This window comes from Abramis brama (genome assembly GCF_963993115.1).
Source record: "Abramis brama genome assembly, chromosome: 6".
NCBI lineage: Eukaryota > Metazoa > Chordata > Actinopteri > Cypriniformes > Leuciscidae > Abramis > Abramis brama.
This window is the reverse complement of record NC_139968.1, coordinates 42,568,503-42,593,608: the sequence shown is the minus strand read 5'-3', so window position 1 is coordinate 42,593,608 and position 25,106 is coordinate 42,568,503. Positions and strand designations below refer to the sequence as shown.

The following is a 25,106-nucleotide window of genomic DNA, read 5'->3' as shown; positions in this document are numbered from 1 at the left end:
AACACTAGAAGAACAAAAACACACTTGAAGAACCTTTAAAGTTCAGCGTTCTGCTTTAGATTTCGATGCTTCCTGAAAAAGATGAACATAAAAAGCCATAAATGAATAAATCTCAGATAATTATACATGCAAAATCAGTTTGTGAGAAATGACATCATCAATCATGTACCTGATGTGTGAATATGTGCTTGATCTCATTCAGCTCTTCTGGATCTGATCTCATAAACCACAATAATGACAATAGCCACGCCCACCAGAGCAGAGAGGACCAATCGGATCACAGCTTCAGTAGGACCACAACAGTGGACAGAGTCTGAGGAATAAACACATCAAACTGAGATCAGATCAGTCAATAAACACTAATATCAGCGCTGACATCAACTAATATTTCTGAATACACAGAAATATGATCAAATCTAATCAACAATCTTATATTCGGTTCCAAGTGAGTTTTTATACGGTCTGTCATCTCAAACTATAAAACGATTCTAACAATTCAATATGTAAATAGTAAATAAGAATATTTGAAGGAGAAGACAAATGATCTCTACTCACCATAGACAGAAACTCTGAATGATTTTGATGAGAATATTGGTAAAAACCTCAGTAGTTTATAAACTCCTTCATGTTCAGTTGTGGTGTTTGTGATGGTCAGAGATCCAGTTTGATTGTCCAGCTTCAGTCTGTCTCTGAATCTCCCATCAAGAACATCATCATATACAGTGATTCTGTCGGCCGTTACATTGATTTCAGCTATTAAAGTGTTTTCAAACCTCCACTGAATCACATCATCATCCTTCATTTCAGTAAGATCAGAGTTTAGAGAGACTGAATCTCCCTTCTTCACTGACTCCAGGACTGAATCACCAAACACACACACACACACACACACACACACGCGCGCGCAGGGTTCATCAAAGATTGAGACGATCAGGTAATGATTAATAAAAGTAAATAGTTTGAAATTTAAAATTGAAATAAATATCATCATTAAAAACCAAAAGCAAAATGAATGTTGCATTATTAATTGTATCTTTGTGGTGAATAAAATATAAAACAAGTGAAACTGATATTTAACTCACCAAAGACAAAGGGAAAGTACCTCATGTTCGTGTCACTGTTGATCTGTAGTTTATAAACTCCTTCATGTTCAAATCTGGTGTTTGTGATGGTCAGAGATCCAGTTTGATTGTCCAGCTTCAGTCTGTCTCTGAATCTCCCATCAAGAACATCATCATATACAGTGACTAACCGTTTATTGATTTCAGCTATTAAAGTGTTTCCAAACCTCCACTGAATCACATCATCATCCTTCATTTCAGTAAGACGAGAGTTTAGAGTGACTGAATCTCCTTCATTCACTGACTCCAGTCCTGAATCACCAAACAGTCCTGAAGAACAGAGTTTTTCACAGATTAAATCTTTAAAATCACTTGATGTTGGTTTGATGAAGCTTCACTAAAATACTTTTAATCATGTAAATGTGAAGTGATTAATATTCTGCAGCAGCTCAAAGACAAAAGATGAAGAATAAAAAGAGAAATAGATTTATATATGGAACAATAACTGAAAAAGACAATTTTACTTTAATGTTTAATGTCACACTAAAACTAATGCTGTTGAGTATCTGAGCTTCATATTTATGTTATTGTATTTAATGAATCCATAATAACTGAGTTTAGAGCTGAATTCAAACTTGGTCTGATAGAAGAGAAAAAAGAAAAGAAAGTGTTAGTATTAACTTAACTAGTGCAAAATGCCCTTGCAAAATCAGTTTTTGAGTGTGTTTTTAGTAATTGTTGGTTTGTTGTGTTTGAGTGCTCATTGTTACAATTACACAGCAAAAGTTCAGTGACTTTTTTTTTTATTTGTGCATGGTAGAAAGCACACAGTGAACTCCGAGAAAACGCTATGCTTGAGCAAACAGTTTGTGAATAGGCAACTACAAATGATGCCCGTGAAAGAGACTGTGAACGCATTGAATAGGATATGTTTAGTTGGTGAATAGCATAGGCTACTATTACACAGTAGCGATAACGTTAAGCGCACCAGAATGAAATATAATATTCAGAAGTAAACAGCATAGCTGACTTACAGATTCAGTTAACATCCACAAATGAATAAGCACGTCGATTCAGGGAGCAGTGCAAAGTGCCCGTGCAAAATCAGTTTTTGTGAGCTGACCGCAGTCAAAAAAGTTTAGGAGATATTTCTTAGCAATGGCTGATTTCAACAGTTTCAATATGATAAAAAATAACTTTTATACTGTTTCAATGGATTATTTGCATTTTTGGGAAAAAATAATCCGTTTTTATAATAAATATTTGAAAATCAAAATCTGGATTTGAATTTTTTATGTTATTATAACCTAAAGATGCTATGTGAAAGTTTTAAACAGAAATTTATCACGATTTGGAACCAAACTATAATATTCAGAAGTAAACAGTGTAGCTGACTGAGTGTTTATGTCAGAATGTTTATTTTTAAACCACAACCTTTTAAAAATGATATATTTAACGATATCTTTAGCATTTATCATCCAAACAACGTCAAACTTGGCACTGCACTTACTCGTGACCGTAGCAAGACACCGTGTCGAATTCGAAATCCATCGGACTAACGGCTCGTGAGATATTCGAATAACAGACACACACACACAGACAGACAGACATACAGACACACACACAGACAGACGTTTATGTAATTTATAGATAGATGGAGGAAAAGAGTAACAAGCACCACTTAAATGTCCAGCCCGCAGAAGTCACACTTACCCTGTAACTACATGAACAAGAGTATATTTCTCCAGTATTTAAAGGTCCCATGACATGCTACTTTTTGTAGGCTTTAATATAGGCCTTAGTGGTCCTTAGTACTGTATCAGAAATCTCTTTCCAAAAATGCAGCCTCTGTGCAGAACTATAGCCACTACAAGCCAGTCCCAGAATCAGCTTCCTTCAGACGGGCCGTTTCGGTGTCTGTAGCTTTGAATACTAATGAGGAGGAGAAAGGCGGCGCAAGGTGGAGGGTGGGTGTGGCCTTGACCATCTTGCGCAACGTTACCATGCATGTTTACATTGGATATATTGCAATGGCACGAAGACACGCAGTCGTTCAAGCATTTCAGTTTGACCCAGAATCTGATCCAGATGGAGAAGCAACGGATGAAGAAGTTGCAACTCAGCGGCTCCAGCAGGACGTTTCCGAATGGTTAGTTTAAAATATTATGTCTGGATACAGTACTTTATTCGGATGGTTTACAGTTATTATCATGTAGCTAACGCGAACCTACTGTTGCCTTTACATGAGAGATCTGTAACATCAATCTTTGCGATCTTGAAATGCGGATATCGCGTGCGCCATATAACCAACAGGAAAACGGTTATCCAAATAACAGAGAAATGTACAACACTCGCGTTACAGTGTGTGTAATTTGATGCTGTCTACATTTACATTTACATTAGCGCAAGTAACTGCATAGCTGCATAGCTAATGTGACAGCCACATTCTACGTGTAACAAGCTAGGTAACCATAAACAGTAAAGCAACACACTTATATATAATGAGTTGACTTACTTGTCCGAGGAGTGTAGCTGTGTGTACCCTTCGGTGTTCATTTGTACATCCAATTATTAGGGCTGTCAAATTTAGTCGTTTAGTCGACTAATCGGTCGATGCCGTCTTGGTCGACTGACATTCTCATTGGTCGACCAGTTGCATTTTTTTTTTCACCAATAAAGAAATTTTCATTGATTTACTCCTTGATATTTATTCCTTTATAAGCAGTTATATATTACTGTATTCTAAATATAATTAGCCTATGTTTTATCCCCAACTTTAAATGAAACTTTAAATTTTGCAACAGCCACAGTTTAGCGCACCACGTAGAACACTCGTGAACCGCACCTGTGGCTGGCTGCACTGCTGCTTCGCGCTCAGTAAGGAATAGCTACAGTAGGCCCTATAGGTAGTTTTGCTGTATTCATTCAGTTAGAACGCTACTTGGCTTTAGTCGACAAAATGTCCAAGAAATCTAAATCTTTTGTCTGGCTGCATTTTACAAAAAAAGACGACAAGACTGTGGAGTGCAAGCTATGAGAATAGCTAAATAATGAGGAGAGATATCCACGACTTGCTCGGGCAACCAAACGCGTGCTCTGCATCCCTGCAACCTCCACTCCTGCAGAGCGCATATTTTCCAAAGCAGGATTTAGCCTATTGTTAACAAGTCGAGGAGCTGTCTTTTACCCAAGAATGTGGACATGTTAGTGTTTTTGGCCCACAACATAAAAAAGGTGGACTAGGCCTGCAGATCTGCAGATCTACCGCGCCGCGCTCTACGCCTCATTCGCGCCGCAGGAATTTTTTACGGGCGTCTTTGCATTGACTTAACATTGAAATCACTCGCGCCTGACACGCTATTCGCGTCCGGTGTGAACGCACCATAACTAACGGCTTTATTATGCTGACTCAATAGATCGTGTTTTCTTATGTTTTTGTTTTTATTTGTACACTTGACGCGTTTGAAAATAGCCTAAATAATGTAACAAAACGAAAATAAACCTATAGGCCTTCCTGCTACTATACAGCCTATTATTATTAGGATTGTTTTTAAGGCTATTTGGGGTTTTTGTGTGTTTGTTTTAAAACGCCTAGATCGGCTGGACAAAAGTTAACCCATAGCTTTTGAAAGTAAAGAAGAATATACAGCCTGTATAGACGATAGCTTTTGTTAGGATTTTGCATTATTTGGCAGTTTTAGCAGTTATATTTTTTGTAGCGTGTGGTGTGGTCAGGTGCGCGATTGTGACTATAGACCTAGGACAGAGCTCCTCACTTTACAGTTAAAAAAATCACTTAATTTTTAAAGAATTGTATTATTATTATAGTTTTATGTATTATTGATGTTTTTTCGTTGTTGTTTTATAAATGCTCTATGACAATTATAAATGTTCAATCAAAATGCAAAACATCGCGTCTTTTTTCTTTTCTTTTTTTTTAGTCGACTAATCGTTGCGCAGGACAGGACTTTGGTCGATTAAGCATTCTTTGGTTGACTACAGCCCTACCAATTATTGAGCAATTATTATGCTTTGCTCGCTCAAAAGCCATGATATCTCTCGTGGACAAACTAAAAGCGCGCATTCTACTTCCTAGCTCATTTTCTCATGGCCGAAAAATATTCTCTGGGCGGGCAAAGCAGAGAAAGGGGAGGTAACATTTCTCCTTATAACGTCATAAGGAGGAGATTCAAGATCAGCACGGTTGAGCTTCCATTTTCTCAAAGGCAGAGAAAAATAGCAAAAGCTTGATTTACACCGATTAAAATTTCTAGAAACTTTGGGACCATATACAGGCTAGGGGAATATTAATGTTAAAAAACCTCAGAAAGTGGAAATTTCATGTCATGGGACCTTTAAGCAAAAGTTGCAATAGTTTTAGTTCTCAGTGCACTTTTGTTAAAAGAAAGTCCTGTATAAATGCACAGATATGTACCTATGTGTTCTTTTAAAGCCTATATGTATTGGTATACAAAAAGGTTTGCAGTGTCTGTTCTCACTAAATTGCTCTCAAATGTAAGATTGTTGTATCATAATAGTAGAATAAGTAACGCTTAGTTCTAAAATACTGACAGTATAAATAATTTGTTAATTCTTCTGGTTATTACCCCTTTATTCCTAAAACTTTACATGTTGTAGGTACACTATAATTACTGAAAGTTACACTGTAAATTAGTTTTAAATACGCAGTTCTTTGCGGGCTGTAATCTAAAGCGTTACCAAGCAAACTCCAGCAGCTCGAGCTCTTACTAGAACCAGGAAGTGTGATCATATTAGCCCGGCTCTGTCAACACTGCGTTTGCTCGCTATCAAACATTGCATACATTTAAAAATCCTGATGATTACTATAAACTACTATTACTAAGATCAGAGTTTAGAGTGACTGAAATAAACAATATCATAAAGCAACAAAAAGAAAAAAATGGAGTTTAATTTATTTTTTTCATTAAAAACAGGTGAAACCAATAGTCTATTTAACCCTTTCACACGTGATTCTGACTGGGTGAGTTTATCAAGGCGACATTTATTTTAGAACTTTTCCCCATTATTGTTTCCATGGCGAACCGTCATGATCTTGATTTAAAATGTGAGATGGCGCCGCCATGTTTGTTTGCGCGGCAGTTCAAATTGTCTGAAGAGTTTGAATCTGACAGTTATGTGACATCATCACTGAACATTGCAAATCCCAAATGTGGGACCGTATCACTCAAAACGTTTACTCACTGTTGTGAGTGGCGACATATAGATCAAATCTCTTGATCTCACTGTTGATCTGTAGTTCATATTCTCCATCATGTTTAATTGTGGTGTTTGTGATGGTCAGAGATCCAGTTTGTTTGTCCAGCTTTAGTCTGTCTTTGAATCTCCCATCAAGAACATCATCATATACAGTGATTCTGTCGGCCGTTACATTGATTTCAGCTATTAAAGTGTTTTCATCTCCAAACCTCCACTGAATCACATCATCATTCTTCATTTCAGTAAGATCAGAGTTTAGAGTGACTGAATTTCCCACCATCACTAAATCATCAATCACCCCTGAAGAACAGAGTTTTTCACAGATTAAAGCTTTAAAATCACTTGATGTTGGTTTGATGAAGCTTCACTAAAAATACTTTTAATCATGTAAATGTGAAGTGATTAATATTCTGCAGCAGTTCAAAGACAAAAGATGATGAATGAAAAAGAGAAATAGTTAAACAGTTTTATATAATCAATAACTGAATTAAAACCAGTGACTTTAATCTCAAATAAGAGTGTTATCTCTCAGCAAAATCACACATTATTTGTTTCTATACGAGAATAACAGTGAATGTTAATCCTTTCTGACTGATTTAACCAGTAATTTATAACATCAGAACAGAAACAACTGAAACCAGAAACACATTTAAAACTCACCATCCAGACGCCACAAACACAAACAGAGCAAAACTAATTTGAGAAACATTTTCTTTATCGGTTCACTGAAAAGCCCACGATAGTAACTCTTAATGTCTGAAACACTCAGATTGATCAGAAAGACTGAACTGAGATATTTATCTGGTTGTGTGTGAATCCTCCCCCAACCTCAGTTAGTTTCCGCTCACACATCCGTCTCCTTTAACATCACGAAAATCAACAAGCTTTTGCTGAGCTTACATTTTCAAATGAATTCTGGCCCTGAATGAAAACTAATAGCAGAAGAGTGAAATATTGGATTAGATATCTGTATCTACTGGTGTGTTATTTAGTGCTGTGAGCTGTCAATCATATTTGACCTCTGAGACTTATTTGACTATTGATGAATTCACTTTATTTCAGTGTAAAGATGTTTTGTGTGGAGTGGAATGACTCAAAAGCTCTAAATCACATGTATAATGTTTGTGAGTGACAAAATTCATGAGTGAACATTAAGGTGAGACACGGCAGGCAAAAACACCAGGTTTTTTTTACTGGTCAATTTTGAGATTTTTGGATATTTGTCTTCAATAACATGTCTTCTTTCAGACTTGTGGTGAAAAAAAGTCTGAAATACACATTTAGGTCTTTATTTTACTACACTTTGTCTGTTACTACTGTTTTGTCTGTCTCTTTGTCTGTCGTCTGTAGATTTCTCATAAATTCAACAAAAGTTGGCGTTCTTAACCAACGCCAACACTCCGTGATCGCTGTCTGCTCCCTGTCATCACATGCACCGTTAGAAAGCTCTCTCTCTCCTGTACAATGCTGTCGGATCCAAATATGGCCTTTTCCTTTTTATCAGCAACCAATCGTGAAAGTAAAAGGGCTGAATGCGCAATCTCATTGGCTGATGATAAATCTTTAAAGCCCGTTTTCTCAAAATGACCTTTCTCTCATACTCCAAGTCCGAATTCTCCACTTCAGTAGCACCTATATACACCAAACTTTCCAGTCTTGTACCTAGTTATATTATGAAGACATTTACAGAGGGATTTGTAAATATATTATTCCTAGCCTGATTTATATAACATTTTATTCCAAAAAACATGGCGAAATTTTTTTTTAAGGCTATTGACAGTATATTCTAATTTACAGGATAACAAAAGTAGATATCCATAAATCCCTCTGTAATTTTTTTCCCCATCTAATATGTGAACACAATGAAAAAAAAAAATGTTAACCTGGCTTTATCCAATACTCAGATTTCCTTTTTTTAAATATATGCAAATTAGCGCATATTTAATTAGATATTGCCTAATTTGCATATTTAAACATTAAATTACAGAAAACTTGTAATACATTTTTTCTCATCTTAATGTAGGTAATCAACTGGGAAAGTTTCATGGTGATATCTGCTAGTTAAAATTTTTACCCTATTCACCTGTAGTGTCTCGCCTTAATGCAAACATACACCTGTAAATGTAATCATTCATTTAGAGAAATATAATTTGGTTACCAGAAAGTTTTGGTCTTTGGAAAATTTTATGAGAAAAGCTTGAGTTCATAATCAGATTTTGATTGCAGACTTTGGTATTTTGGTGAATCTGAGCCAAATAACTCTTTTAAAACTCTAGTTGAAACACATGTGCTTAGCTAAGTGCTAAAGCATGCTATTATCGACATAAAACAGGAAGTTGTTGTAACTCAAGCATACAATGTCCAATCTCCCCCACCTATATACACTAGATGTCGCCTTGGCTACGGTTTCGTTCCAATGAACTGCAGTAGCCAAGGGGACATCTAGTATATATATATCTATACCCGCCCGCGCCCTCAGATCATTTGGACGCGGCTGTGTTCAAGAGGTAACAACGATATAAACACTGTTCGTTTTCTCACACAAACCGCTCTTTCATGTCTTAGGCCATCAATGTGTACTTACGATGGGGAATTGTTTAATTTGGACGATGGGGAATTGTTTAATTTGGACTTTGTGCATGCTCTTTGAGACAGTGACCATAGACCTGCATGAAATGACTGACAGACAAGAACGGTTTGACCTAAAAATATCAAAATTGAAACTACTGCGGAAAAAAGACACCTACATCTTGGATGCCCTTCAGGTAAGCTAAAACATACCAAAATTTTATTTCAAAGTGAACTATCCCTTTAAGAGGCTAAATTTAAAACTGGCCCCGTTGAAGTCAACAGGGTGCAAATTTTTAAAAAAAAAGAGGATAACACGGTGTAGGCAACACCGATTTTTGTCGTTGTTCTCTGTATTGACAGCACTCCAAATTTACAAAAAAAATGAGCTCAATGTTAAAATTGACCGGAGTTCTCCTTTAAGGTTTGGAAATCATAACCTTAAGAGTAACGCGGACAAAAATAAGACGACATGGCTGAATTTATGGAACCAGCTGAAGATCATTATGTGCCAAGAATAATTTTTAGGCATAAGGAGAACCCTTTGGACCATCTTAGCGATAAAAAATTGTTGCAGGAATACCGATTTGATCGACGCGCAATATTAGCGGGAGATGTTTTCCATGTGCATAAATCGTCTGTCAGCAGAGAGGTTCACCGGGTTGCGGGGGCTTTCCTGTCTTTTAAACGCAACGGTTAAAAAATTGTTTTTCTTTTACCATATTCGTCAAGAAGAATGCATTTGTCCTCCTCTGTCCAATTAGGCTTTCTTTTTTTGTTTTCTTTATCCATTCCGATATCCTAGCCTACTTTATTTGATGAAACTGCGAAAGTGTTTTGCGTATCTATGGCAACAACAGACTTTTATAACGTGAATCCAGAATCGCTGTCGTGAAACACTTAAATGTTTCCCTTACCTAAGATAACCGTTTAAGAGATTATATGCAACACCCTTAAGTTATTCTCTTAGGTAAGGGGAAATCACCTCTTAAGTATCATACTTAAGGGAAAAACTTAAGGTGCTTTATGCAACCGGGCACAGGGACTTATGTGAGGAACCTGTATGTGGACTTCAGCTCGGCCTTCAACACCATCATACCAAACATCCTCCTGTCCAAATGAACCCAGCTCCCTTTGCCCGCCCTGACCGACAGGCAAAATCCTCATCCAGCTCCTGCATAATCAGCACTGGCGCCCCCCAGGGGTGCGTTCTCTCCACTGCTCTTCTCCCTGTACACCAAAGACTGCACCGCAAAAGACCCCACTGTCAAACTCCTGAAGTTTGCAGACGACACAACACTTATCGGCCTCATCGAGGACGGAGACGAGTCTGCCTACAGACTGGAGGTTGAACAGCTGGCGTCTGGTGCAGTTTTAACAACCTTGAGCTTGATGGAGCTCCACTTCCAGGACGAGGGGCAGCTCTGTCCTCAGGCGGGGGGTAGCTCTCCGTCTGCGGGGGACTCACACTATTTCTCCACGGTCGATGGTGGTGATTCAGGCTCTGGGTCTGGCTGTGTTCTGGATCGGGGAAGGACGCTCTCCAGACACCGGATGATGGCTTCTTTCCAGTACTGACCGGTGGTGTCTGGGAGGTCGACGGGATGATGGTAATTTACCCTGATCCAGAACAGTGACTCCAGGGTCTCATCATCGTAGGGGCTGGTGATGGCGAGATAAAAAAAAAAAAAAACTTTTTAAAGAAAAAGACAAAAAAAATCGATGCTCTCAAGAGCCACAGCAGCAAACCGAGCTGCATAATCCATATCTTGATTCGGACTTCAGTCACTGGTGTGTGCAGGCAGTCGAAGACAATTTCTTTGTTCCAGACAAAGTTTAGTAGTAAATCCTAAAAGGCAGACAGACAGATAGTGCAGACTGACAGACTGTAAAGGGAGAACTTAAATAGTGACTCAAACAAGATGATTAATGACACAAAGCTGATGCAAATGATCAAGGAACATAGAAGATGAATGAAAACAAACTAAAAGTCCATGAAAACTAAACACACTGAACATACTGTAACAATAATGTTGAAATTGTTTTGAATTAGTGCTGTCAAACGATTAAAATATTTAATCGTGATTAATCGCATTAATGTCATAGTTAACTCGCGATTAATCGCACATTTTTATCTATTCTAAATGTCTCTTGATTTATTTTTGTCCCATTATTTTTTTTCTCATTTTAATGCTCTTATCAACATGAAAAAAGCGGATTGGCTTGCTTTGTGCAGATTTTTTTATTATTGAAAACAACATTGGCAATACTGTGTTCAATTTCACACTAACATTCTCACTTGGAGCAAATAATCTCTCACACAATGTAACACTGTCTATCAATAAAAGGGTGAAAGAAATCCTGACGAGGTCCTGATATTGACGAGGGTTTGGAGAATTCGCATCAGCTGTCTGTGTGTGTGTGTGTGTGTGTGTGTGTGTGTGTGTGTGTGTGTGTGTGTGTGTGTGTGTGTGTGTGTGTGTGTGTGTGTGTGTGTGTGTGTGTGTGTGTGTGTGTGTGTGTGTGTGTGTGTGTGTGTGTGTGTGTGTGTGTGTGTGTGTGTGTGGCCATCATCAAGTGGTGATAGCTCAGTTCACAACGACAAAACACACAGATCACTTTGGTCTAGTCAATGGAACCATTTGGCAACTTTTTAAAAGTAAACTTTCCATTCAGAATCTTATTGGCATACATTTCGGCGTCTCGCGCTCGTCATCCAGTCAAAACGTAACGTTAACCTACTATTTGGCCGGCTCGCAAGCCCAAACAAGTGTGTGCGCGTGCCTGCTGTTTTGTTTCCGGTCTAGCTAGATCCGCTTGCGCTTTGGTCGACGAAGCAACAAAATGTCCTCGCGCGGCGCAAGCCATTGAAATGAATGGGTTTCATAGAGCAGCGCCGCGCATGCCGCGTCCTGTTGCAAAAGCATGTGAAAAAAACTACAAAGTTTGCTAGGCCAAAAAGACCGTTAATCTCGCGATAAAAAAATTGATCGCGTTAAAATGGGTTTGCGTTAACGCCGTTAATAACGCGTTAACTGACAGCCCTATTTTGAATACAACTTGAAAAATATTAAAACAATAAAAAATATTTAAAAAAATATGACACTAAAACTACCAGTATGTGGTGGCAAGTCACTGTCTTAATGAATAAGTCACTGAATAATTAATTCAGCCGATTCGTTCAAAACAACCGACTGATTCAGGAACGAAGCAAGTGACTGCATTTAATAATGGGTCTTTGAATCATCTTTGACTCACCCAATTCGTTAAAAAATACAGATTCAAACAAAACACTGCTGTGTGTGAGTTTCTCAGAGACGCGTGACTGCTCTTCTGTGGATTTGTTCGTAGCCTATATGATATAACTATATTCTTTGTGAAACAGAGCAAAAACAGACAATATTGTGTGTAAGTCTAAGATGTAATATTGTGTCTAATACTGTTAACTTTTAGTTTGTTGAACTTTTACATAAAATCAGTATCACATTTACAATCATGCTGATGTTCAGGAAAAACAGCACTCTTTCTCGTGTGGTATTGCTTAACATGGTCTTACGACATAAGTTTAAAAAGATATGAAAGGTCATCCAGATTTTATCCTCATCTCTTGATGTTTGGGGGAATTCACACTACATTATAAGAGGCTACATCACGCAGTAAAAGCGTGCACTCTTAAAGTGCACAAGCAGGAGTTTATCGTACTTAGAGAAAAAAACGTTCCACAAACATTCAGCAGAAACTGTTTATCCACCCAACAGATCTAACCACATTTCTGTACATATAAAACTAAGACGAAAACCATTGCAGCATCCATTTTGATCCTGAAACCAGTGAATAACATTTATAATGTTTGCCTGCATTGTTACAACAAAATTAATCAGCGAATAATAATGAGAAAACACAATAACCTATATAATTGTTCATTTAGAGAAATTTGCATTTGGTTACCAGAGAGATTTGGTGTTCGGAAAATTTTATCTAGAAATATTTGAGTTTATAAAGATATCTCTTTTTTTATTGCAGACTTTACCACACTTTGGCAAATATGAGTAAAATAACTCTTTTGAAACAAACACATGTTCCTTATCAATACAGTTCACTCGTACTGTGTCGTACTTTCTGCCATAGGAACTCAGACTCCTATCCTGCTATCAAGCTGACTGATCAGTGCTCTGCAAGCAAGCGGATTGACAGCACTCTGCACTCGAGCTGATTCAGCGATCTCTCCTGTGGCCATTCGGCGTTTCTAAAAGAGCAAATTTCAAGCGGTGTTGTTGCGAATGCTGCACCACGAGTGTGGCACATTCAGGACACCCCTGCATCCATTTGATGAGCACAGTGAGTGCGTCACCTCTCTGGGGAAATCCCACACAGAAGCTGCGCTCACTGAGACGAGCTGTTCTCACTGCAAGAGTATGAGTCTCACCTCTCTCCGCTCGTGGACTGCTTAATTTCTAGACAATGGTCCCGCCCCTCACGCTCTCCTGTTCTCTTCCTCCCAGGAACCTCGGAGGAAGAAACAGCAGAGCCAAAGGCCTGAGAGATCGGGCACATGTGAGCTCACGTTGGCACAGTTCCCGTGTGCCTCACTCTCCGCAAGAGGATTCTCAGGTGCTCTACTACCGCAGTCAAGCGCCCCTCTTCTGGTACGAGCTGTCCACCTTCGCCAGATTTTATAACATGGACGTCCCTGCTCTACAAGCAAGGGCCCTATCTGTGTAGCTGGGCTTTGACCTCTACATGAGCTTAACCCACCAGATTCCTTCCTTGTGGTTCCGGCATACGGTCTGAGTCTCACAGTGTTGGGTGATTACCTCGTCCTACCTAGCTTTGGTGTATTCTCTGGGCCTTTATTCAAGTGTCCTGGGCCAATAATGCCTTTGAAATACTGCCGTTCCGCAATTATAAGCAGAGCGATTGGACTGGGTCTAGTGACACATTACGAGTGAACCGTATAGATAGTACGTTCAGTCAGTTACTAACGTAACCTCAGTTCCGAGATAACAGGAACGAGTACTGCGTAACTTGCCTTGCTATCATGCTGCACACTTCAGTCAAATTGACCTGACTTCCTATGTCAGAATGATTGCATTATATAGAGGGGTAATGTTAAAATATTTTATAGAAAACAATTGTAGAAGTAGTTATATAATATAATATACAAGCCTATGTGACTGTGACTACAAAGGTCAACAAGAGAAGTGTGCAGCCACTGAGCAGTTTTTTTTCCAGTAAACAACAGATGATGTGAAAGATTAAGATCATTGTTAAGAGGTGTCACCTGAGAGACTGTTGAGAGGAGAAACAGATATATTACCTTGGCATTACATTACAAAAGAAAAACTAGTAAACACTGCTGTGAGGGTGTTTCTGAGGGAGTGACGGTTAATTTGACATCTTTCTCTCTTCTGACTGCTGTAATCAATCTCTCTATATTTCCCCTTTTGGAAAGTCGTGGAAACGCTATTGGATCAATTGAAAACTTAAAAAAATTATACTTGCTGTAGTCTTGATATTTTCATTTGAGCTCCATCAGATGAGGTTGTTTACTGCCGTTTTTCAGGGACTTATTCACAATACAGCACACTAATTGCTTACATAAAATTACTATTCCTCCAGGGGGTGCTTGACATAATAAATGTAAGAAAACACTCTTAAACCTTAGAGTGAGAAAGCTTTATTGCTAAAGGCAAGCAAACAGAGTAAATATACAGCAGTCGTAGTAAATTGATATCTGTGTCTTGTAGAGAAATATAAACAAAAAAAGCCTTTCAAATTGGAATTTTTTAAATCTGACACTGAAAGAGAGAGCACAAGCACAAATAATCATCAGTATTTATGACAAAAACACTAGAGGAACAAGAACACACTTGAAGTTCAGTTCTGCTTTAGAGTTCAATACTTTCTGAAAAATATAAACATATAAAAGCCATAAATTATTAAAACTCACAAATATATATGAAAAATTGGTTTGTGAGAAATTACATCAATTAGGTACCTGATGTTTGAATGTGTGCTTGATCTTTTTCAGCTCTTCTGGATCTGATGTCATAAACCAGAATAATGACAGTAGCCACGCCCACCAGAGCAGAGAGGACCAATCGGATCACAGCTTCAGAAGGACCACAACTATGGGGCGCCGTTTGTAAAGCGGCTCACTCTGAAAATAACAGCAACATTTTGTCACATTTAGCTTCAAACTATGTTTAAAAAACTGGTATGAATTTTTGACGGTCACTTTTTAGCACATTTACAACAATATTTATCAACTTAGAGATATTTTAAATAGTTAAATATAAATATTAAATGTTACACCTAAATGTTAAATGTTAAATCTAAATGTTAAATCTAAATCTAAATGTTAAATCTAAATCTAAATGTTAAATCTAAATGTTAAATCTAAATCTAAATCTAAATGCTAAATCTAAATCTAAATGTTAAATCTAAATCTAAACCTAAATGTTAAATCTAAATGTTAAATCTAAATCTAAATGTTAAATCTAAATGTTAAATCTAAATGTTGATTCTAAATGTTAAATCTAAATCTAAATCTAAATGTTCAATCTAAATGTTTCGGGTGAAACTAAATATATAACTAATATGCAAATTCAAAATGCCGGTAACCGGAAGTGCCAAAATAAAAGCGCGAGGAGGTCAGTGTGTGTTTATAGCACGGTTTAGTGTCAAATAACGAATAAAAACCATTTCATCCGAGGAAATGGTCTCTTGGACATTGATTATCGTGATAATAACTACATAAAATAATAATCACGTTTGGAGAAACTGTATTTGTATATGATGACAGAGTGATGACATGACATTCAATCAAAGTGAGCCCCCTCGTGGCTGACTATTATAGCTACAGGTCATAAGTCCCGCACCTTTCATAAAAGTGACACTAGCCTACTCAAATACAGTTTCTCCAAACGTGTTGATTATTTTAGGTACTTATTACGATAATCCATGTCCAAGAGAGACCATTTCCTTGGATGAGATGGTTTTTATTCGTTATTTGACACTAAACCATGCTATAAACACACACTGACTTCCTCACGCTTTTATTTTGGCACTTCCGGTTACCGGCATTTTGAATTTGCATATTAGCTAAATATTTAGTTTCACCCGAAACATTTAGATTCAACATTTAGATTTAGATTTAGATTTAACATTTAGATTCAACATTTAGATTTAGATTTAACATTTAGATTTAGATTTAGATTTAACATTTAGATTTAGATTTAACATTTAGATTTAGATTTAACATTTAGATTTAGATTTAACATTTAGATTTAACATTTAGATTTAGCATTTAGATTTAGATTTAACATTTAGATTTAACATTTAGATTTAGATTTAGCATTTAGATTTAACATTTAACATTTAGGTTTAACATTTAATATTTAGATTTAACTATTTAAAATATCTCTAAGTTGACAAATATTGTTGTAAATGTGCTAAAAAGTGACCGTCAAAAATTCATACCAGTTTTTTAAACATTGTTTGAAGCTAAATGTGACAAAATGTTGCTGTTATTTTCAGAGTGAGCTACTTTACAAACGGCGCCCCATACACAACAGTTGTTCTCAGAGTCTGAGGAATAAAAACATCAAACTGAGATCAGCTCAGTCAATAAACTTTAATATCAAAAGTAAAGCATTTAAACAACCTGATATAGAAAGTTAAACATAAACCTAGATGCTACTGATGTAAAATAAAATGCTAATTAGTATTTTTAACTAATTAATCATGATAAGATACTCTTTAGATCAACTTTAAAGCTTCAATAACTAAAAGAAGTGAAACATCTATGGTCCCTGAGACGAGGGAACGAGATATTGCGTTTGCTAATGCTAATGGGGAAACCCCTTCCTCCAAATACTACAGAAGCCTTAATTAATCACGCCAGTAACACTGGCCAATGGTGTTCAAGAGCGCAAAATATGGGGGGGCTTCCACCACTATACAAGGTGGCACTTGAACATCATTTATTAAAAATTTTGATTGAAGCAACTTGATATTGCAAGATGCCGAGCTAGGTGACACAGCAGTATATGCAATGTACTGTTCCTTAGTCTTAGGGAAGTTAGGTGAGTAACTGGAGACGTTCCCTTTCGATTCAGTTCTAAGTTCGCCTGTACGATGCCCACAAGAGGCCCGAGAGTCCAGAGACTCATATCTCCGCAGTGGGGGCAATCCGATCTCACATGACACTTTATTAACAGGAAGAACAACTCGTTCTACGTGTCATATGCCATTGCACATGCGCAGTCCTTTCAGTTTCGGTTTTCAGTACAATCAAGTGTTTACATGTGCTCTCGATCGGATTAGAAAAGGAATAAACCACCCCGATTGATTAAGGTGTTTAGATGAAGGCTTATCTGTCCGATTGAGCCGTCAATCCGTTTACTAATGGATTGTTTGTTTGCATGTAAACGTATTGTCGATCGCAGATAGTTCTTCACGAGTTTGATACACTCGTGCTCATTATGGTGCGGCGTCCTCTATTTTCTGGCAGTGGCAGTATTTTCTGTGGACCCCCGACTGAGCCTGGTTTCTCCCAAGGCTTGCCACTGTCGCCTATTTCGGCTTTGTCGCCTTTGGCTTGCTTAGTTGGGGACATTTAATTTAAAAATTAAAAATTTAAAAATAGGAATACGACGCCTATCACTGTATTCATATATAAGCTCCTTCAGTATTATCCACAGCTATCGCATTTCTCAGGAGTGAATTACCCTCCTCCCTCCCCAGCTCCACCTCTCGTCAGTCAGGATTTGGCCTTCTAAGTGCCCTTTGAATCAGAATAAATTCTCAAATGATGTACTTAAAATCTTGAATGAATGATATCTGCAATACCTTCATGTTGGTTCTGTTCTGTTTACCCTAAGTGGGGTTATTGCTGCTCTTATCCATGCTATCGGCTGCACGGATGCGCAGGGAGTTCTCGCCCAGAACAGAACCATACCGCCAATCCTAACTGTATGCTAATGCTCTATCATATTTGATGATAGTGGTCCCTCCTGACAGAAATATTTTATTTCATTAAATCAATCCCTAATAACTGAGTATAAACCTGAATTTAAACTTTTAATAAAAAAAAATAAAAAAAATGTAAACAGATTAATTACTTCTATATGAGAATAACAGTGAATATTTTGTAACCACATGATATCAGAACAGAAACAACTGAAGTCATAAAAACACATTTAAACTCACCATCCAGACGACAGAAACACAAACAGAGCAAAACAGGGAGAAACATCTTCAGTGGATTCAGTCCACAAATATGAAAAGACAAACTCTTCAAAACTGGTTCAGTAATAAACAGACACACTGATGTGAAGCTGCTCTGTAGTAAAGTGAAGTGAAACTCCACCGTCAGCTAAAATAACTGCACATCTTTAACTGTTAATGGGTGTGACTGTCTAACTCTTTCTTAGCTGATAAATTCACACACTGAACATTGTCAATTTGTCACTTTGAGCTCCAGTACGCCTCAAATTCATTTAAGTCAAAGGTGACACTTTCAACAGAAATAAACTGACCAATAATGTGTTAAAAACATCTTAAAGCAACAGTTTGATCTTGTCATGAGATCCTGTGAGTGTTTGGCTCTGCTCTCTCCTGTAACTCTCTTCAGGACGTTTGTTGTTCATTTCTGATCAAATGTCTCGATTGTTTCTCCTCTCAGACTGATTTCAGAGTTTCTCTAATGGTTTTATGGAGCAGGAACAGATCGCCTGCAATAACTGTGTATGAAAGTGTTCTCTGATATCTTCATATGATTAATATTCATCAGCTATGGATAATGACCCTGATGTGATGCTCTAAATGCTCACTTTGTTCAGAGTGAACACGCATTAGTGAGACGCTCACACAAAAACACTGAAACTGTTCCAATAATTTCTCACACGGCTCAGACAAGCTGCTAAAGACAGACGTCAGAGCTGACAAAGATAATCAGTTACGAGATGCTGTTTTGAGCAAATGTTTGGATATGAGGCGAGCAAATAAAGCAATGATTCATAGCCGATGGCCAATTTAAATCTAGACGAGCTTCTTCAAGGTATGAACGGCTCCACTGTGTTCAGTAAGCGTGATCTGAAATGGGGTTTTGATCAACTGGATCTTACAGCACAGTCCAGAGGAATCACAACATCTGCTGTTCATAACGGGACATATTGATACAAGAGAGTGTGTCGTCGGCCAGCGAGCAAAATCAACATGAAGTCACATCAGCACTCGCAGGTATTGAGGGAGTGGAGAATATCTCTGATGATATTATTATACTTGCTCCAAACCAACAGACACATGATCAGAGACGACATGCAGTCTAGAGGAGGCTCGTAGACTGTGGATTGACACTCAACATAATACAATGTGAACAAGTTAGTGTTCATGGTAATGTTTCTTTCTGAAAAGGGGATTGACCGACCGCTGAAAGGGTTCATGCTGTGGTTGAGGCCAGAGAAACACAGAAGTTGGCTTCACCGTAGGGCTGGGCGATATATTGCATGACATTGTTATGCGCATCTCGTCAGTAAAGCTGGTTTCTTGTGTAACGTAAACGACTCTGGGTAAATGCGAATTAGCTCAAGGATATAGGGAATTTTGGAAATATTAATAATTATAACTCATGGTCATAATAATTCAGAAATCGCATGTACATTTATTTTATCAATTATCGAGATTACCTTGTTCTGTAACTGGTCTGGTCATCAGTCATTCGTCCAGCGAATAAATGTGAGATTATCACAGTTAAGAAGGGGTATCTCTTTACAAACTCCAAGAAAGTTTTATCTTCTGGCCACGAACATCAAACTTTCTGAGTTTATTAATTAAAACTACTCAATGTAGTCTATAATATCGAGCTTGTAGCTTAATTAGATCTTTTAATTTCATTGACTTTAATAAGGTGGGTTTTCAAACACAGAGACAGTGAAAAGTATAAATGAATTTTAATAAATGCAAACTAGAGAGATTATATGAGCTACGAATATAAACGTACATAAAAATGCAAACAATAAAACACAAACATTTAACCAGACAAGAACATAAAACATAACATGATCAGAATAAATGAAAGAAAGAAAGAAAGAAAGAAAGAAAGAAAGAAAGAAAGAAAGAAAGAAAGAAGGATATAGAGAGAAGGGAAAAGCTAGTAATTATTACATACAGAAACCTAAGAGCCAGACACCTGAAATCAGCTTTAGAGAGATCAAAAGATACTTGCAAGTCTGTTCTCTGTTCGGGTGAGGCTGAGACAGGAAGGAAGCGCGGACGGTGTCCTGTTTCTGCTGCGTCTTCCGGTGTCGCGGGAAGCTTAAAAGGCTCACTGAATGTAACGTTTACCGGAAAATGAGATTCATCTCCCGTGAAGGAAGAGGTAAAATATAACTTAGTTGCAAAGAACGGCAGCTACGACTCGAACATGTGTTGGTCCGAGGAGAAGGCCGGAGCCTTCTTCAGATGTTCCTTGGAGAAGCGTTGCGCCGGGGAGAAGAGGAGGAAGGGTGAGAGATCAGGGTGAGAGCAAGAGATGAGAGAGGAGAAAGAAGTGGGGGTCTCTTCCTTTTAAAATACATCTGTTTACGCCCTCTTTTTGAGACAACAGCAAATCAGGTCTTCTGATCTGAAGCGGGAAAAAGTTTCTTTGTGTGAAGAAGAAACGCCTACCTTGACCACATGTCTTATGAGAAAAAGAGTTCATATTTCCTCTTAAGATTGTACACACAGAACAATACATTTTACTGTAATCTCCTATGTGTGACTGGTTGAATTAAAACAGGACGGTCAGACAGATACCAAATATGACAAGTAAAGGTAGGGGAAACATAACGTTACATTTATATGCATAATTTCACACAAATAAAGTTTGATTAAACACACAATAAAATTGTCAGTGTTTCCGTTATGGCAAGTGACGACACTTGAGAAACACAGGAATACATATCAACATTTAGTGGCTTGTTATGTGGGGATATCTGTTTCAAAGTCCAAAGTGTGTTTGTGTGTGTGTGCGTTGGAATGTCACGGGGCTGTAAAGTCAGAGGAGTTCACGCTGAGCTGGGGGGGATCCCAGCCACACGGGCGCTGGAAAATGATCCCCGAGAGAATAATTAACCAAAGCTGCCTTCCTAAGGACAAAGACGATGTGTTCGACACCCCCATGATTCACTTAATGTGAAAAGCAGATGTCATTGTTGCTACACTTGATTAGTTGTAAATCGCCATCACCTGCTTTCAGATGGAGCGGCATTTACTACACAGAGCCGTGGTTCACTGACAAGCTGAGCCATATCGCATTAATTATCGCAGGCAATACAGCCGTGAATATATGTTTTTGGAAAGTCGTGAAAACAATGTATTGTTGGTGGGTTTATGTGTGTATGTATTTTACTCCAGAAAATCTGGCAGAGGCATAACATAATTTAATAATAATAATAAAAAATAATTATAATGTTTGAAGAGTGGTAGAAGAAGAGTATTATTATTAAATAAAAAATATTTATTATTATATTATTTCATATCATTGATATTATTTAAATAAACTATTTAATTCAATGTTAACATTTTTAAATTTTTAAACCAATAATGTTTTAATAATGTAAAGCTGTAAACAGTGTGTGGCGCACTGCTGAAATATTACATAAAGTTGTATTTTCCTCCAGGGGGCGCTGGACATAATAAATGTAATAAAATATGGAGAGACTCTTGAACCTCAGAGTGGTAAAAGTTCATTGATAACTGCAAGCAAATACATATACAAATACCTATACAAAAATATGTAAATATACGTTGTGCAACAATCAGTGTAACAGTCAGTGAAGGTAATGTGGAGTGAAGTGGTTAGTGTCTCATGTATTGCTCAGGAGATTAATGGCTTGTGGATAAAAACTAAGTCTTTTTGTCCTTGATTTCACACTCCTGTATCGTCTCCCAGACAGCAGGAGTGTGAAGAGGTTGTGTTGTGGATGTTTATTGTCCTGATGATGTTGTGGGCCGTCCTGATGACGCTGGAGCTGTAAATATCCTGAAGTGATGGGAAGGCTACTCCACAAATGAACTGTGCCTAGTGAAATTAACTAGTTGCTTTTATCAAACGCTGGAGAGCTTTCCTATCCTGATCAGTGCAGCTTCCAAACCACACTGTGATCGAACTGTCAATCACACTTTCAACTGAACATCTGTAAAATCACTGACAAATAATGGTTTCCTGCCAAATGTCCTCAGCCTTTTCAAGAAGTTCAGTCGCTGTTGGGATTTCCTCAGGATCTGCTGAGTGTTGTGAGACCAGGTGAGATCCTCGCTGATGTAGGTATTACTCATTATCTATGTTATTGTTATGTCTATGTAATCAACTATGTTATTTACTCATAAAGCACTTTAAAACTGCACCTGCAGACCAAAGTTCTGTACAATCAGCAGCATTAAAAAAACACACATAAAAAACACAATACAACTTACTATACAGATACTAACCCAAACTCTCAAAGGCTAACAAGAACTTTAAAAACATTTAAAAACATTTAAAGATGTCATCTCTCTAATTTCTGCAACAGCAAAGGCCTGATCACCTTTTTGAGATAGAGGGACAGAAAGAAATGACTTATTATTTGATCATAAAGACCTAGGTGCTTGATGAAGAGCAATAAGCTCAGATACACAAGCAGGAGACATCCCATGTGTAAGAGGGTTAAGAAAATGTTTCTATAAATGTCTTTCACCAAAATTACTGGATCATCTGCCAGTAGACACTGCTTCAGACTTTTCTGATATTCAATTTTCTGCGAGCAAATCTGCACGATCAAGCTTCTGTCGATTTATGAGTGGAAACACAGAGTTGGTCGTCAAACACAAGCCCCAGGATTCTTGCTGTCCTGGTTGGTGTTAGTGTTGTGGACCTCAGTTACACAGTGAGGTTGTGGTCAACTGATGGGTCTGTAGGAGATACAAGGATCTCCATCTTTGCACGGCTGACCTGTAGATGATGCTCCTTCATCCAGGCAGAAATGTCTGAATACAAGCTGACGGGATCATCAGGTGGAAATTACAGATAGAGCTTCATGTCTTCTGCATAGCAGTGGTAGGAGAAGCCATGCGCATGTATGATCTTTCCCAGTGAAGCTGTGTAAATGGAGAAAAGAAGAGGAGCAAGCACTGAACCTTGAGGCACTCCAGTGACTAGATGATACCCCTCCTCTCCATGAAACCTGGAAAGATCTTTCTGTGAAGTAAGACTGAAGCCACTGAAATACCGTACCAGTGATGCCCGAGTCAGAAAGGGCGGACAGGAGGATCTGGTGCTTTAGTGTCAAAGGCAGCTGACAGGTCTAGTAGAATAAGGACAGATGATCTGGCGTTCGCCCTTTCCAGCCTTAGAGTTTCAGCAACGGTCAGCAGGGTGATTTTGTCCACTTTTGAAGCCAGACTGGATGTCATCAAATAGGTTGTTCTGTGACAAAAATGCAGAGGGTTGATTGAACACAACTCTTCCAAGAGTCTTTGACACAAAGGGAAGAAAAGAGACTGGTCTGTAGTTGAGGGTTGGCTTAGGGAAGGGACACACTAAACCCTTGCCAAAGAACTAGTGCTGATAAAGGCCGACTGTGTTGTTACAATATTTTATTCTTACAGTTTTAACTAAATGTTACACTGGTTCAGTTCTATACAGAAGAGAACATGACGTTTTTCACATTGGTCTGCAGAAAAACAGCGACGGGCCGAATGGAAATGTAATGGACTCTCTGACAGTAGATGGCGCTTATGGATCAGCAGAAATAAAGCTGTTTCACTGGTAACCTCTGAACACAATGCAGCGTTGTGCTTATAAAACACAGTCCAGCTCAAAAGATTGCTTTAACTTCACTGTAGTTTGCCAACATACAAGCTAGCTATAGTTGCAATGTGTTATTTAGCTAACTTCTAAACTTGTACGCTTTCATCTGAGGACGTTTCTCCCGATGCCTTTTTGTCATATGACTGAGATCTGAGGATGTCCTTAAATGTAGATCGTACTGTCAAATAGTGCCATATTTAAGGGAAAAGGGTTTTGGATTTCGGACACAGCCATGATCAAGACGATCTGCTGAAGTTCAAACTGAGCGTCAGAACGGGGAAGAATGGTGATTTAAGTGACTTTGAACGTGTCATGATTGTTGGTGCCAGACGGACTGGTCTGAGTATTTAATTAACTGCTAATTTGCTGGGATTTTCACACACAACCATCTCGCGGGTTCAGAGAGAATGGTCAGAAAAAGAGAAAATATCCAGTGAGCTGTTTTTAGTTTGAGTTCACTCCTGGTATCATGTTTTGTTCAGTGATTTGGATAAAATATTTCTCAGTGCAGTTTCAACATGTCTGGTTATTTTCTCTGAACACTTCAACATGTGGTTTTATTCTTCATTATTCGTTTCACAGTATTCGTCACATAATACTGAACACAGCGCCATCTAGTGGCTTTCTTGAGTAACAGACACAATCACTGGATCTCATTACAGATTCTGAGTAAATAACTCCTGATAACATGTGAGTTCAGGGTGAGCCACTAGATGGAGGTGTTGCTCCTCAGACGAGACCACAGAGACAAATCACACTAGAGGTTTAAAGACTTTATCGTTCCCTGTTGGAGGAAATGGAGCATCGATATGTTGTGTTTATGCATTTCACTGTGATCTCAAAGTATATTATAATGTGTCCCAAATCAGTATTTTCTCGGGTTAAAAGAGAAACTGGGGAAGTTGTTTGTTTATTACTGTAGATAGAAGAACAAAAATAAATTAATGAGCTAATAATGTAAACATTTACAAATAATGTTTTAAATACTATTTAATAATGTAAAGCTTTATATGTTCCACACTTCTGAAATCTTAAAACTACATATAAAGTCTGTATTCCTCCAGGAGTCGCTCGACAAAATAAATGTAATAAAACATGGAGAGACTCTTGAACCTCAGAGTGAGAAACTTTATTGATAAAGGCAAGAAAAACATACAGCAAATATACAGCAGTAGTAAACTGAGATCTGTGTGTCTCTTCATTTACTTTTTTTCTATCTGAGAGAAATATAAACAATAAAGACTAACAAATAAGTCCCAAAATAATCAAACTCACATATTCAGTATTAATTATGACAAAAACAGAAAACACACTTGAAGAACTTTAAAGTTCAGCGTTCTGCTTTAGATTTCGATACTTCCTGAAAAAGTTAAAAAATAAAAAGCCATTAATAAATCTCACAG

General features: G+C 37.8%; 1 protein-coding gene and 1 long non-coding RNA gene across 2 annotated transcripts; both read right to left on the bottom strand.

Annotated features, from left to right (window-relative positions):
• Positions 1-194: 194 nt before the first annotated feature.
• On the bottom strand, positions 195-9,659 carry LOC311085212 (uncharacterized protein; the record flags this gene model as incomplete). Its single annotated transcript, XM_084117646.1, has 5 exons — positions 195-313; positions 556-858; positions 1,083-1,391; positions 6,285-6,599; positions 9,587-9,659. The coding sequence occupies 5 exons, from the start codon at positions 9,657-9,659 to the stop codon at positions 195-197; spliced, it is 1,119 nt and encodes a 372-aa protein (XP_083973772.1).
• Positions 9,660-14,521: 4,862 nt separating this feature from the next.
• Positions 14,522-14,972, bottom strand: LOC311085537. The gene is made up of 2 exons (XR_014606866.1): positions 14,866-14,972; positions 14,522-14,772 (listed from the first exon to the last, which is right to left on the bottom strand). It is a non-coding gene; the product is annotated as an uncharacterized lncRNA (long non-coding RNA).
• Between the last annotated feature and the right edge of the window lie 10,134 nt (positions 14,973-25,106).